The 17,002-nt window shown below is 40.1% G+C and overlaps 1 protein-coding gene across 2 annotated transcripts in view; it reads right to left on the reverse strand.

Moving 5' to 3' along the window:
• The window catches only part of RUNDC3B (RUN domain containing 3B), a 152,652-nt gene extending 138,996 nt beyond the window's left edge, over positions 1-13,656 (reverse strand). For both annotated transcript variants that reach the window (XM_049769034.1, XM_049769028.1), the window contains exon 1: positions 13,544-13,656. In XM_049769034.1, the coding sequence (XP_049624991.1) occupies positions 13,544-13,656 (113 nt within the window). The remainder of the gene's footprint in view (positions 1-13,543) is intronic.
• Between the last annotated feature and the right edge of the window lie 3,346 nt (positions 13,657-17,002).

A 17,002-nucleotide genomic window follows, 5' to 3' on the forward strand; every position in this document is an offset into this window, starting at 1 on the left:
CCACAAACAAGAATCAAGAGTATAGAACTCAAGAGTAGAACTCCAAACTGAAAGAAAAACTAAAAATTGTGGTAGACAAAATGAAAGCCTCACTGGAAAGCCTCTCCAACAGAGTAACAGCTGCTGAAGACTGAATCAGTGAACTAAAAGATAAGATGCAAAATAGCTCCACATACAGAAGAGCTTGGAAAAGAACCTTAAAGCAAATGATCAGACAATGGAAAAAATCTTTGAAGAATGTCAACAAACAAAAAAAGAAGTCTTTGACAAACTCAACAAAAACAACATAAGAATCATTGGAGTCCCAGAAACTCAGAAAAAAAATCCCCATGAAGAATTAATAGTCAAGGACATCATTGCAAAGAAAATCCCACAGCTAGAGAGTGAATGCAAACAAATTCTGCATATCCGAAGAGTACCAGCTAAAAGAGATCTGAAAAAAAAAAAAAATAACCAGACACTTATTAGTCACAAGGATGAATCCCATAGATGGGGATAGAAAAATAAAAGACAGTATGTTAATAATACCCAGAGACAATAGAGATGAGAGCTGGAAGGACTGGCCCATGATAAGAAGCTCACCACAAAGAGTGGTGAGTACAGTTAGAGACAAAACTACACTAACAACTATCATGAGTGAGAGAAACAGAATGCTTGTCTTAAATACAGGCGGGTGGGGGAAGAGGGATATGGGGAGCATTAGTGGAGGGAAGGTTACCTTGCATACAGCTGACCTGGGTTTGATCCCTGGCATCACACACATGGCCCCAAAAATACCTCTTTTAAAAATGAAAGAACTCTAGTTGCATGCAACAAAAATGATGAATCTCATAAAAATAATAAGCAAATTAACTATATATTAATATGTACTAAATAGTACATAAATACTACTAATAAATAGTACTAAATACTTAGTACATTATATGTACTAAATAATACAATAATCCATTCATTTAAAATAAAAACCCTAAGTCAGAGCTATATGTAGGCAGGGCACTTGCCTCACATGAAACTGAGCTGGTTGAATCCCTGGCACAGCATATAGTCCCACTAGTCCACCAGGAGTAATTACTGAGTACAGAGTCAGGAGTAACCCCTGAACATTACCAGGTATGAGTCCAAAACAAACAAAAAAAACCAACCAAACCTTAATATTAAAAACCAAGAAAGTGGTTGCCCTTAATATGGTAATAATTGAAGAAAGATAAGAATGAGGCTTTGGGGTACCTGGGTAGTAATTCTTTAAGATCCAAGGGGTTTGCCTTAAAATTGAAATGTGGGATCCAGAATGACAACAGAGTGGATAGGACACTTGCCTTGTACACAGCCAACCTGGCTTTAATCTAAGGTACCACTTATGGTTCTCCCCACCTCTAGCCCTGCAAGAGTGACACCTGATCGTAAGACCTGACATCACCCATGGGTGGCCAAGAACAGCAAACAAAAATTGAAACGTATATCATTTTACCTCTTCTCCTATTTTTTCTATTCATATCATCCTCTCCCATACCATTTAGCAACTAACAATCTGTTCTCTGAATCTTTCAGTTTAGGATTTTTGTTTGATTTACATACAGGCAATACATGACTATACTAACTATATTTTTTCTCTCAATTGTTTCAGTAGTAGTAACATAATCAAGATTGAACAATGGCAAAATTTATTTCCTTTTGTAGATAAAAAATTATGTGTGTGCATGAACTTCATTTTCTTTCATTAATTTATCGTTTAAGGTGTAGACATTTTTAGGCTGGTATAACTTATGCTGCAATGAACATAATGGTGCTGAGATTTTTTTTAATCTAGTGATTTCCTTCTTATTATTGATATGAGCACTAGTTACAACATTGCACTTGCTTTGCAGAAAATACATTGAGCAGTGCACTTGGATTCTGTGATTTTCCTCCATGTACATATGCTAATAAAAATTTAAATAAATCTGTCTTTTAGAAGTTTGGCCACAGATTTAGCATGAAAATTTCGACAGCTGTATGAAAAAAAACAATCTGCTAGCCAACAGTTGTGTCCAGTAAACATAAATGAAACCATTTCTTGGAAATTCAATGATAGGTACTAAAACAGATCATTCTTACAGAAAACATTATCAACAAGTCAAAATTTTTTACATAAATAAAAATGTATTCAACAACAATAAAAGTATTCTCTTCTGATGAACCTTGATATAGGATCTTATTAATATACAAGTTGACAAAAATATTGCAGATGTAGAAGCAATAGTCTACATGTCCAAGTACCTTATTATCTGAACTAAACTAGAAATGTATGTTATAAAATGATAAAAGTAGAAAACTCAACATACCCCCCCACTGAATATTGTGAATAAAGCTCCCACTACTGATCTTTCCACTTACAAGTAATCAGTATAAGTGAGCAAATGTATGGACTGGGGAGAGCTGTTTCCTGTTGTCACTTAAATATGAATCCAGTTTAGCAAGAGGAAGAGACAATGCCACATGCAAGCACTGAGAAACCCATTTAGAATTAGTAGCTGAAACTATGATCATGTTCATTTTATTTATGGGACCTACTACATGTATCCAAGAATCCTTAGAAATGATAGTTAACTAATCCAAAGCAATACAATGAATGCTGGTGCAAGTTTCAATCCAAAATTCAGTTACTCATAGTTTGACAAAAAGAGCTATGGTGGGGCCGGAGAGATAGCATGATGTTAAGGCGTTTGCCTTGCATGCAGAAGGTTGGTGGTTTGAATCCCGGCATCCCATATGGTCCCCTGAGCCTACTAGGAGTGATTTCTGAGCATAGAGCCAGGAGGAACCCCTGAGCACTGCCAGGTGTGACCACCCCCCAAAAAAAGAGATGGCAAAATTTTATTTATTATAGCTTAAGTCTGAACAGTCTAAAATCACCCAATCAATGTTTATAAAAGTTGCCCAAAGATCTTTCTTAAAAAAAAAAAAAAACTTATTACAAATAATCCTATAACATATTACATATTTGTTTTCTACCAATCAGGTTCAAGCACAGGAACAGACCTTTTCATTTTCTTTTTGATTATTCAGCAACCAGAATTTCAATGTGATAAAACAGCTATTTAACTCCAGCCCTTGGGTGCTGTCTTTACTTTTTTAACACAACATATATTAACTTTTCTAATTTTCAGGTTCACTACCAACTAAAATGAGCAAGTTAAGCTGAGAAAGAGAAGAAATGCTAGAGATAGGCAGAATTTATATGAAATAATGGCTTAGGAAGAAAAAGCAGAATACAAAAGCAGAAACTCTGGACAAAAGAGTTAGTATAGTATGCAGGTATTTTCCTTTCAAGAAATTCTTGGTATCCTTTATGGTCCCCTGAACACCACAAGAAGTAATTCCTGAGTGCAGAGCCAGGAATAACAACTGGACACTGACATGTATAAACCACCAGTACCACCATCACCATTCCTGCCTCAAAAGAAAGCAGAGATTCTAAACAATCAGTCTCTTTGGACTATGTAGAAAAAACTATCTGAAATACCTCTTGGTCAGACACTAAAGAGGATAGAGTAAAATTCAGAATAAGGTCATTACTAAGAATTAAACTATATTTCACAGAACTTTTTTTAAAGGAGCTATGGAGGGATTAAAGCAATAGTACAGCAAGCAGATAAGGCATTTGCCTTACATGCAGCTGACATATGTTCAATCACAGACATTCCATATAATACCGAGTCTGCAGGTATGATCATTGAGCAAAGAGCAAGGAGTAAGTTCTGAGCACTGCCATATTTCTTCCTCCCCCAAGAAAAAGAATGTGGAATATCATAGGAATATATATAAAAAAGAGAGACTGGCTAATGTTTAATTCTAAACATTAATTTTAATTTTAAACATTTAAAAACAGTTTAATAGGGCCCAGAGAGATAGCACAGTGGTATTTGCCTTGCAAGCAGCCAATCCAGGACTAAAGGTGGTTGGTTCAAATCCCGGTGTCCCATATGGTCCCCCGTGCCTGCCAGGAGCTATTTCTGAGCAGACAGCCAGGAGTAACCCCTGAGCACCGCCAGGTGTGGCCCAAAAACCAAAATAAATAAATAAATAAATAAATAAATAAATAAATAAATAAATAAATAAATAAATAAATAAATAAATAAAAACAGTTTAATAGATTTAAAAACAGTCTATCCAAAATATTTAAAATATTGTAAAGTGAACAAAACCTGAACAACTAAATATAAATTTTGCTCCACAATAAATGCTGACTAAAACTCCATAGTTAATGAAAGAATTTTAAACTTAATTCAATCATAAGTTTATATGAAAAATATGTGTACCTGATTCCCTAACTTTCATAAAAATAGGGTAGTACTAGCAGGTAAAAAATATAAAACACTAAGTTAAGTAAATATTATTCTTAAATGGTTATGAAATATGCTGAAGCATGCATATCAATTTTCTCAGAAAATGTCAATCTGTATAATAAATCTGGATTTTAATCTGCATTATTAACATAATTGAATTAAAAGGACATGTAAGCATTTCAATAATACATTTTTAAGAAGTAGCAGAATATAAACTAATGCCTGATTTTATGTGAAGGAGAAATGTAGGTTTTATTTATTTGTGTATGCTATTTATTTACTTTTAATTTTTTATTATATATTGTTATTTACCAAGTATATACCAAGTTGTTTATAATATAGTAATTTTCAGAAATTTAATATTCAAAAACCAATATTATGCCTGCAAGAAACACATTTGAACAGTCAGAGCAAACATAGACTCAAAATCAATGGTTGGAGGATAATCATTCACGAAAACAACTCCCTTAAAAAAGCAGGGGTGGCCATACTAACATATGACAACTAAGGTTTAAAAAGGTTATGAGACAGAGATGGGCATTTCTTAATAACAAGGGATGTGTACAACAGGAAGAAATCACACTACTAAACATTATGCACCTAATGAGGGACCACCACAATTCTTAAAAAAAATTGCTGATAGAATTTTAAAAAAGATACCAGCAACAACAAAATAATAGTGGGACTTTAATACCACTTTGTTCACCTCTTGATAGGTCAACCAGGCTAAAAGTTAACAAAGATATACTGACTTTGAAGGATGAAATGGAAGAGAATGACTTCATCCTCAAAAGGCTAGATAAACATTCTTCTACAATGCACATAGGACATTCTCCAAAGTAAAGCACATGCTGGGCCATAAAACATACCTCCATAAAATAAGAGGATATAAATTGTTTCAGCTATCTTCTCAGACCAGAATGAACTGAAAATAGAGTGAATATAAACAGATGTGGAGAAATAACTTTAACATCTGGAAAGTAAACAGCTCACTATTGAACAATCAGTGGGTCAGAGATGATATCAAAGAGAAAATAAAAAGATTTCTGGAAACAAATGAGGATGAAGACATGAATTATCAGAATTTGTGGGACACAGCAAAAGCAGTGGAAATTTATAGAGGAAAATTTATAGCTTTGCAAGTATTCATCAAGAAGAATGCATAAATTTATGACACAACTTAAATTATTAGAAAATGATCAATAAAATGAACCAAAAATAGGCAGATGCAAGGAAATAATAAAACTTAGAGCAGAAATTAATGAACTGGAAACACCAAAACAATCCAAACAACCAAAGAAAGCAAAAGTTGGTTCTTAAAAAATAAGCAAGATCGATACACCATTAGCAAGACTCACAAAAGAGAAACTTAAACCGAATCAGAAATGAAAAGGGGGAGGTCACTACATATACTACAGAAATTCAAAAGGTAATCTGCGATTACTTAGTGAACCTTGATGCCACAAAATAAGAGATCCTGTAAGAAATGGAAATGGATAAATCCTTGGACTCCTATGAACTCCCAAGGTTGAACCAAGATGATCTTGAATATCTGAACATACATATCACTGTTGAGTAAATTGAAATTGTAATCAAAATTCTTTCCCCAAAACAAAAACCCAGGCCCAGATGGATTCATTAGTGAATTTTTTCAAGGTTCCTTTAGAAAGAACCTATTGCCGGGGCTGGAGAGATAGCATGGAGGTAAGGCGTTTGCCTTTCATGCAGGAGGTCATCGGTTCGAATCCCGGCGCCCCATGTGGTCCCCCGTGCCTGCCAGGAGCAATTTCTGAGCCTGGAGCCAGGAATAACTCCTGAGCACTGCCGGGTGTGACCCAAAAAACAAACAAACAAACAAAAAAAAAAAAAAAAGAAAGAACCTATTGCCAATCTTTTTCAGGCTCTTCCAGGAAATTGCAGAAGCAGAAACATTCCCAAATAGTTTTTTATGAAGCTAATATTATCCTGATACAAAAAGTAGTCAGAAATGCCACACACAAAAAAAGTGGACTATAGGCCAATATTCTTGATGAATAGAAATGCAAAGATCCTCAATAAAATACTAGCAAATCGAATCCAACAGCTCATCAAGAAAGTCCTACACCATGACCAAGTAGGATTTTTCCAGAGATGCAAAGATATTTAACATACACAAGTCAATCAATATAATACACATATCAATAAAAATAAAATCATATAATCATAGCAATAGATACAGAGAAAGCATTTGATCCAACACCCTTTCATGATAAAAACTTTCAACAGATGGGAATTGAAGGAACTTTTCTCAATATAGTTAAGGGCACTTATCACAAACCCATGGAATATATACTCATTGGGGAAAACCTAAAAGCCATTCCCCTAAGACCTGGCTCAAGACTAGGTTGCCCCTACCATCACTTCTATTCAATACAGTATTTGCCACAGCAATATGGAAGAATATATATATATATATATATATATATGTATATATATACATATATATACATATATATGTATATATACATATATATATCAAAGGGATCAGGATAGGAAAGAAAGAAGTCACATTCTCACTGTTTGCAGATGACATGATACTATATTTAGAAAATCTTAAAGACTACCAAAAAAACTTCTAGAAACAATCAAACACCAGTCCCACCACTAATGTGACCTTCTCTTCTCCAGTATTTCCAATTTCCTACCAACCACCATAGCTTGCCCCCTTGCAGGCACAAACCAAATTACTTCAAATTGTATGTTACAACACAAAGGCAAATGGAATTATTAAAAAGATCTACAAGCGTCAATTTGAAATAACTTTTTTAACTTTATGTGTTACTAAAGTCAGAGTTTAAGGATTTACTGGACTGTGATTGGTACTGGTTGAGCTTTCTGTGTTAATAGTTAGGCTCACTCAGCTTGGTAAATTTATTTTTTTATTAAATTTATTTAAAGAGGGGCCGGAGAAATAGAATGGAGGTAAAGCGTTTGCCTTACATGCAGGTCGGTGGTTCAAATCCCGGCATCCCATATGGTCCCCCGAGCCTGCCAGGAACAACTTCTGAGCATAGACCCAGGAGTGACCCGAGCACTGCAGGGTGTGACCCAAAAACCAAAAAAAAAATTTTTATTTAAAGAAAATGCAGCACATAGTTAACATAACTGATCATAATACATTTGTTTCAAGGTGACCAAAAGCAAAGTTATTAAAAAAAAATAGAAAAGAGAAAGAAACTAAAGAGATGGAAGAGAAAGAAAAAAAAAAAGTTCAGTAGCAAGTATATTTTTGAAAATTATTTAATCACCAATGAACTCATTAAAGCACTAGCAGAAGGTTTAATAAGCTCTTTTATTTTTTTTTAAGGATAAGAGTTAAAGAAATACAGTAAAAATGGTGTGAGGGTGGCAACTGTTGTTGTTTGCATATTCCCAGCAAAATATGGGGGAAATGAAAAGGAAAAGCCTTGGCCCAAATACAAGGAGACCTCACCCTAAAGTTTTCTGGCAGAAGACCAACTCAGGGCTCCAGGCATACTAGGTTGTCCAATCCCTGAGTCATTCTCTGGGGTCCCAGTAAAATTTTTTCGAACAATTGCTGTTGTTGGTGTCAGGTTTCTGTGCATATCCTTCATCAAAGTCAGGATGATGTGGACCATCATCTAGTTTCACCTCACCATTAGAGGGCAATGTGGAGAGCCCTGCCCTGAAAGCAGGTTGTTGCTGTTGCTAAGATGTCTGGGTGTTAAGAGAACTCTCTTAAAAGTAAGTTGATGCCAGGCAGCAGTAGGGTCTTCCCTGGTAGAGGTTTGCTTCCTGGTGATGTTATAGATAACCGTGGTTGTTTCGGTAGACGGAATCCATGGTTCAGGGGAGAATGGATAATGCCCGTTCTTCTGAGGCCTGAGCCAGGTCATTAAGGCAATGTTCAGGGTGTAAGGTCCCATTGCATTACAAAATTGTGTGTACCTATCTCTATTAGATAAGAACCTGTTTGCATATGTAATATTTTCCCATTTTAATGTGCCTATACAAAAGAAGAACAATGCCACAAGGTATTATTGGTGCATATGGGGGCCGAGGGAACAAGTCCAACAATCCCCATTACTTGGTTCTAAAATGAACTCTAAACAGAGAGACTCTTCTACCAGAATTCCTTATTGAACAGATCACAAAACAAAACAAAAAAACAAAACAAAAAAAACCACAACAGTGGGGGAAATTGTCACTATATAAGAGGATATTCAGGGCCGGAGAGATAGCATGGAGGTAAAGCGTTTGCCTTTCATGCAGGAGGTCATCGGTTGAATCCCGGCATCCCATATGGTCCCCCGTGCCTGCCAGGAGCAATTTCTGAGCCTGGAGCCAGGAATAACCCCTGAGCACTGCCGGGTGTGACCCAAAAACCAAAAAAAAAAAAAAAAAAAAAAAAAAAAAAGAGGATATTCAATAAGGGTTATAGCTGTTAAGGGAATGCATCTAAGATATTCAAAGGAGATATACATGTCCCTTTTATGTCTTTAGAAATAGTCGGGGGAGGGTGGAGATGTTAAATCCAGGGGACTGCTTTGGTCTGTGATTTGGCCTTGTGGAGTCTGAAAAACAGCTCCCAGCAGTCCCATATAAGGAAATGTCCTTGAGCAGGAACTTCTCAGAAACCAAGTCTGGTATCAAACAAAGGTCCACAGTGAAGGGAGGTGGAGGAAAGGATGCCACTAAGAGTAGATCAATAGTAGCAGAGTATTGGTTTCTTCTCAGGCTGAGAGTATATTTTTTCACTTTGGGTTGGGTGCTGGTTGGCAGCTGGCTTGAGTGAGGATAATGACCAGCTTGTGAGGATCCAAGAACTGAGGGTAAAAAGGGATAACTGTGGGTAATAGCAGGTGGGAGTGAGGGATTGAAGGACTAGAAATGAGCTTGTAAGGTGGTGAGCCAAGGGGGTCAGGACAGTATACAACATAAACATTGTGTATATTGCAAACATACATTAATCCCTATGATATCCTATTAAACTATCTATATTTCATATATCTTTATATATACTTTATATACCTATATATAAATACTTTATATATCTATACTGCCCCTGCGCAGTTTTGAGAATGGAGATTGGTGGGAAGGAAAGTTGCTGGCAACTTCCACAGGCTGCCCCTTTTGTGCTGAATGGGGATTGAGAAGGCCTGGGGTCCCCTTTAAACTCCTCCCTGGCACCCAACTCACTGGCCCCCTAAATAGGTGACAAGGGATGGACCCTGGAGTCTGGGAGGAAGGAGAGGGAAGACTGTTGGGAGCAGCCCGAGCCCCTCAGCCTCCCACAAGCTTGGTAAAAGGTCTTTGGCATTAAGTTTTCCACTCCCCATGCCAGCGAAAGCCTCTAGCTCCCAGAACCAGCTTGGTAGATTTCTATGTAACTATTCAATCAGATTTCCTGTGATACTACTGGGCTGACACTACTATAAAATTGTGAGCTGTTTCACGGCCACAAGCAGAATGCAGTCTAGAATCTATAGATTTGAAACAAATTTAGTAGCTTGGAAGTTTGATAAGATTAAGTTGTAGGGTGCCAGGTATAAGGGTGGGCTACTATGGCTTTGGGTAGAAAGGGAAATCTGCCCCACCCATTCTGAGAAGGCCCCAGAGCCTGGAATAGACTACCTGGGAAGATTCAGCTGCCATAATTTTCATTAGAGCATAGTAGAGGAAGGTGGGCTGTTTTTCTGCCTGGAAGATGTTGGGTTTGGGTGGGGCTCAAAATGTAGATTTTATAAGGATGATTATTAACTACATATTTTTCTAAGTTCCAAACTGCATATAATATTCAGAAAAAATATTGTTTGGTACACAAAGACAGTCTAAGGGTATTTTGGAATTGAGTAGAAAATACAGAGAAGACTTAACTGACCTACTTTCCATCATAATCTGTGAAAAATATGATAAATACTCATTTGTTAAGAAAACATCATGAGGGGGCTGGAGAGATAGCATGGAGGTAAGGCACTTGCCTTGCATGCAGAAGGTTGGTGGTTTAAATCCCGGAATCCCATATGGTCCCCTTGGCCTGACAGGAGCAATTTCTGAGCATAGAGCCAGGAGTAACCCCTGAGCGCTGCTGGGTGTGACCCAAAACAAACAAAACAAACAAACAAAAAAAAAAAGAAAACATAATGAGGGGCCAGAGCAGTGGTGCATTGGTAGGGTGCTTGCAAGCGGCTGACCCAGGACAGGCCACGGTTTGATCCTCCAGCATTCCATAAGGTCCCCCAAGCCAGGAGCGATTTCCAAATGCATAGCCAGGAGTAACCCCTGAGCATCACCGGGTGTGGCCCAAAAACCAATAAAAGAAAAAAAAAAAAAAAAGAAAACATCATGCAAATGTTTTAATTAACAAACCAAATATACCAGAGAGAAAAAACTGATAAAATTACTATTTACATGGCAATGAACCAAAATTCAATTCTTGACTCCCTTGACATAACCAAAAATTCACTAAAAATTCACCAAAGTTCAACTTGTTTGTTTGGGGGCCACACCCTGTGGCACTCAGGGGTTACTCCTGGCTATGCTCAGAAATCGCTCCTGGCTTGGAGAACCATATGGAATGCTGGGGATCAAACCGCGGTCTATCCTAGGTCAGATGCGTGCAAGGCAAACACCTTACCGCTGCGTCATCGCTCTGGCCTCCAAAGTTCAACTTTTAACAGTTTTGTTCTCCTATAAGGCTTTAAATCTTAAGGTTAAGGAAAGGCATTTTGCGTAAGTATTATGAGATAAAACCAAAAATATATGTGTGTAATGGGGGGGATTGTGTTGTTTTGGTTTTGTAAATTTTCCAATATTTCCTAATATTTTCAGAACATCAACATAGAATCGTAAAATGAAAGGAGCAATTCAAAATGACTTTGTTTACAGAGAAAACTTCAGCTTCCTCATGTAGCTACCATTAAATATAGTTACCAATTCCCTGTTGATACTTAGAGAAATTTGAAAACATGTATGAGCACATTTTGCTTGAAGTTATTAACTTTAAGGTACTATTGAAGGTTATCAACTATCCAGCTCAATATTATTTTACAGATATAAAATCTCGAAATGAAAAGTTGTATGGGTTTGATGATAGCAAAGTAGAAATATCCAGTTATGTTTCCACTTCACTCTCATGCAAACTTAATAACTCTGAAAGGCATTGAAAATTGACAAAAATAGAAAAACTTGCTTATTTATTATATTGAATTTGAAAAGTAAAAATCCTTTGAAACTAATAAAAGGCCTATAAAACAAATCTTATTACTAAACATTATGTTTACCAACAGAGATATTATCCACATAAATACTCAAGTTGATATTACATACCAGAATGGAAATGTTGAGTACTATTCTATATTTAAATGTCAAATTTAACTTACGTCTGTACTTATAATCATTTAATAGTAGAAAAGTATAATGCAATGAAAATGGAATTAGCCCAAGTATCTGTCCAAAATTGGTGTGATGTAACTATGTCTTAAATGTAACAAAAATTAAAAAAAAATATGACACAAACCTTTCTTCCTAACAGCCTCTCATGAGGGCAAAAATGAATATTAAATCACCTCAAAGTATTGATGACAAAAATTGAAAGGAACAGAGAGTACACATTACTGAAATTAATTCTTCAATTTCTATAGTACAATTATTTTTAAAGACAAGGAATCAAGGCAGACAAGATCACTATCTTATGAAGTTTAACTCTAGTGGACCATTTCTGAAAGATATTCCACAAGAAGCACCATATTTGGTAGAGCCTGTTTAAAACCAACCTCTTTATTTAAAAAAAAAGGGGGGGGGCTTTAATATGTGTAAAATAAAAGTGAAACAATAGGCCTTTCTTATTGTTCCAGGTACCTTACTTGAAAAATCGTTGTGTTTAGATTAAAATGATCTTCCTGGCCAACCATCAGTGAGAAGCAATCCCCAGGGACATAACACCCACCACTGGGTATGGTTTCCTATTAAAAAAAATTAACACAGCATTTCCTTTTTCAAAAGATGGCTTCCTACTGACCAAAGTGGCATACTAAGAAAATTTCATATTATTTTATGGTTTGCCATAACAATGAGGCAGGTATTTCTGCCAGAAAGGTGAATATTTGTCTAAGTATTTTAAAGTCAATTACTAAACACGTAGGCGTGTCTTTAGACAAGGAAATGAAGGAAAATAGATATACATTCCAAAAGAAAAAAAAATGGGTTTTCGGATTCGTGGAGAATTAATTATCAAGGTTGAGGATGAGGAATTTGATGAAAGAGATTTCCTTTTTCCCCATTGAAAAAAAAATACATTTTATTAACTGTGGGAACATTGTTTACACGGCATGTTTGACGAGTACAGGTTTCTCTCTTCAAATGGACCCCACCATGGTCACCCTCAAACCAGGTATTACCTGCCCCAGCCAGGGTCTAGCAGTGGATCCCCTCCGCCTCACCCCGAACTCCCCACCCCTAGCCCCAGTTTTGCATGCAGAATCCAAGGACAGACAGACCAAATGTATAATTCAATGACTTCAGGCAGGATTCAGAGAAGTTTCTAAGAAACAGATGCAGTGACTTCACTTTTTTTTGTAATCCCTAAATAAGATTCGGCAGTATCTCTGAGTGTGTGTGTGTGTGTGTGTGTGTGTGTGTGTGTGTGTGTGTGTGTTTTATTTATTTAAATCCATTGTTTCCGACTAGGAGGTGTAGAGCGAATGAATGCTGAATCCCGTGATGTTTCCAGAGAGAAAAGAGGGACTGACTGCTACGTAGGTCCGCCAGGTCAGCGAACGCTGCGAGAACCGAATCACTGCCAGACAGCTCGGTCCAGAATCCCGCGAGCAGGGATGCTTAAAGATGGGGAGAAGACGGGCACGCACGAGCGCGTGTGTGTGTGATTGCACGGGGGGGGGGGGGGGGAGCCGTCTTCGGGAGTTTGAGGGTGACCATGGTGGGGTCCATTTGAAGAGTGGGCGGGAGTGGGCGAAGACGGGCCAGGACAGTGCACGGGACTAGGCGAAGGAGCAAAACAAAAAGCCCAGGAGCTGCCAGCGCCAGGGCGGGGCCAGACGGCCAGCCCGGACCGAGCGGCAGGCGCGCGGGACCCGCGTCGCAAACAAACCTCCCTCCCCGGCCCCGCCCCGCGCCGGCTCTCCCCGGGCCGCGTCCGGCGCGCCGGGGCCCAGCGCGGGACCCCACAGGCCTCCCGGCCCCCGCGCCGCGCGCAGTACCTGCACACCGTGATGAGGTTCCTGCGCTCCACCGCCGCATTCCGGGCGCTCAAGCTCTTCTTGCCGCCGCCCCCGCGGCTCCCGCTCAGGCCCCCCAGGCTGCGGGTGGCCATGGCAGGCGGCTGCCCCGCGCCCCCCACCCCGGGTCTGGGCGCCGCCCCGCCCGCCCCGCCCGGCCCCACCCCGCCCCGGCGTCCCCGGGCTTTCGGCGCGCCAGGGGCTGGAAGGATGGCTGGGAGGATGGCTGGGAGGGCGGGTGGGCGGGAGCGGGACTGACTGACTGGCGGCGGAGGGAGCTCGCGAGCCTCGCACAGACACGCGCGCACGCGGGCACGCAGCTCCCCCGCCCTCGCGCGCGCCGGCGGCCGTCCCGCGGCGCGTGCGGATTGGCGTCCGGCGCGCCTCGCCTCGCCTCGCCTCGCCTCGCCTCGCCTCGGGGACCTCGGCAGCCAGCGTGCGCGTGCGTGCCCGCAAGCCCCGCAAACCCAACCGCCCCCACCCACGGCCGGCCAGCAGCAACGGCGCCTCAGCCGCTGCAGAGCACCTTCGGGCCCTCACCGTCTCGTCGCGAGCCAATCACGGCGCGCCCCTGGGGGGCGGGGCTTGCCCTCCGGCTTGGAAGCGAAATCCCGGAGCCCCGCCCCGGCGCGTGGGCAGCTGTCAGGACGCCGGGCTGCAAGTTGGCGGCTCGCTTTCCGCGCGGACGGTCTGGTCTGCACGCAGGAGGGCCGCGCCTCAATTGTGAGCCCAGATTGTGGGTGCTGGCGTTCCCCCCAGTGTCACCCAGCGTATTATCGAGCCCAGCTGAAATAGCCGGCGCTGTCTGGTTTTCATGGTTGATTCTTCCCTGAGGAAAACGACTCCCACCCAGGTCCTGTGGTGTCCGTAACACCGTGTCGAAAACGCATCGGCGCTCTCCCGCTCTCACTCGACCCACGTCTTACTCCCAGGAAGGGACCCAGGGCTCCTTTTGTTGTAACGCCCTCTCCTGGTGTGAGGAACAGCTACCTAGCAACCCCAAGAGAGAGATTGCCTATGGAATACTCCTCCCCATCCACACACGCCTGAGGTGATTGGGGTGGAGATTTTCTTGGTCCTCCACCTCCCTTTCGCTCCTTCCTGCAAGTCCCTCAAGGCCCTCAAGCGTCAGTTCATTCTCCCCAGATGGCCTCTTCAGTCCTGGACACTGACAGGGAATTTGGTGGGGAGCAGGAACCTAGTGAACAGTTCCACCTTGACCCTCCTGGACTGCTAAAACTAAGAAGCAGAACCTGGAGGAGTGGTTCCTTATTGCAATAATATAGTCCCCACTTTCTGAGGGGTCTTCACCTTCCCCACCCCTCCACTCTGACCTTCCCCACACCTCTGTTCTCACATTGTTCTCTGAACTCACCAAACAGCTTAACCTCCCATTATATGTTTAGATTTTTAGCTTGAAAGCTCTTTGCTCCCGCCCAGAGGTTTCCACAGAGCAGGTTCTCACTAAATATGTTCTGGCTTTAACTTTAAATCACACTTAGCTTTTGTTTTGTTTTGTTTCAATATTTAGCATTGTATTATTGAAAGCTTATGGTTTGGTTTGCACCAAAATTCCTCTAACTTCCACTTCTGGTTTTGGAAATCCAATTAAAAGTGAAAATCTCTGTGGGACCAGAGCAGTAGTATAGTGGGTTAGGGTGCTTGCCTTGCACACAGCTAACCCGGTTTCAACCCTTGGTTTCCCAGCCCACCAGAAGTGATCCCTGAGAGTAGAGCCAAGACTAAACCCTGAGCACTGCCAGTATAGCCCCAAAACAAAACAAATCAAAATAAGGGAGCAATCTCTCCTACTTTAATGGAGTACAAATCACTACATATACATCTATTAAGGAAGAAAATCTCTTGCCCTGCATGTTGTTGACCCTTATATGTTGTTGACGCTGGTTTGGTCTCTACAATGATGTGATGCGTGAGAAATGCCAGGAATGAGCCCTGAGCAATGTAGAAGTGTGTCCCAATACCCATTTATCCCACTCAAAAAGAAATGAAATCAATGCAAAACCCTGATTCAGCTAATCATACTAGAATGAATGAAATATATAGGAAAATAAATCTGTCTTAGTTGGCTACAATAAATTTTCACACATTTAGATGATAAGAAAGCAAGTTTTCTTTGCTTAAAACTAACTTTTATGTAAAAAAAAAATAGAAAGAAAAGCAGAAAGCATTCCTAGTTCAGTGTGCCTATTTACAAACATTCAAAATTGCTCCATGGTGAATAAGATTTTGTAAGGTTTGCTTTCCTGGAAAGCTCCAAATTTACAAGTCCCTTTTCTGCTAGCCCAGTAGTTTGAAGACAGAAGAAACCATCAGGGAAGAGACGCATTGGCTTCGTAATTACCACTCGATGTGAAATGATTGCTTAGACACAGATTAAAACTAATTCTGGAAAAGAGTGGAAAGGTGTCAGTTATCCAAATAATTCCTAGACATTCTTCTGGTTTTGTCTTGGGAAAAGGAGGAAACACACACTTTATCTACTTAGAGCATAAAACTGAGTGGTCATTTCAAAGTGAATTGAAGGACTATTTTCAAAACTGCCTTTGTGACATTAAGTTTATTTTTATATTATTTGTACAGTGAAGTGATTAATGTCTGAATAGCTAGTAAAACTATCTGAAATGATTATGTACTAATATTTTTAAATGTGACTTTTAAGGGGATTCAGATGACATTCTTACATGTTGAACAAGATTTCCAGGTAAAACAAGTCATTTTTCTGTATGTATGTACAGTAAGTCACCCGAAGGCTTTTCTTTTCTTTTCTTTTCTTTTTTTTTTTTTTGGGTCACACCTGGCAGTGCTCAGGGGTTACTCCTGGCTCCATGCTCAGAAATTGCTCCTGGCAGGCACGGGGGACCATATGGGACGCCGGGATTCGAACCGATGACCTTCTGCATGAAAGGCAAACGCCTTACCTCCATGCTATCTCTCCGGCCCTTGAAGGCTTTTCTTAATTATCCTAAGCTCCATGTACTCAGTTTCATACTTTCTCTAGTTTAATAATCTGGAGATTATTCAGTTATATCCAGTACAAAGTACAATACCATTATAGAGTCATGTGAGTTTTGACATTACTTTTATTTCTTACAATACAAATTGAAATTATTTTATTTATCCAAGTATTTATACAAAGATTACTCATACATGTAAAAACAATAAGGACAAAGTAGATGCCTAATTTATCCTATAAAAATTTTGTGATGGGGCCAAAAAGATAGTACAGTGATAAGGCATTTGCCTTGCAAGCAGCCAACTCAGGACCAACAGTGATTCAAATCCCGGCATCCCATACGGTCCCCCATGCCTGCCAGGAGTAACACCTGAGTGCCGCCGAGTGTGGCCCAAAAACCAAAAAAAAAAATTTTTTTTTTATGGAACAAGACACGCAGGTCATACTCACTTGCTTTTCTTCTTCAC

This window comes from Suncus etruscus, chromosome 1 (genome assembly GCF_024139225.1).
Source record: "Suncus etruscus isolate mSunEtr1 chromosome 1, mSunEtr1.pri.cur, whole genome shotgun sequence".
In the NCBI taxonomy this organism is placed as follows: domain Eukaryota; kingdom Metazoa; phylum Chordata; class Mammalia; order Eulipotyphla; family Soricidae; genus Suncus; species Suncus etruscus.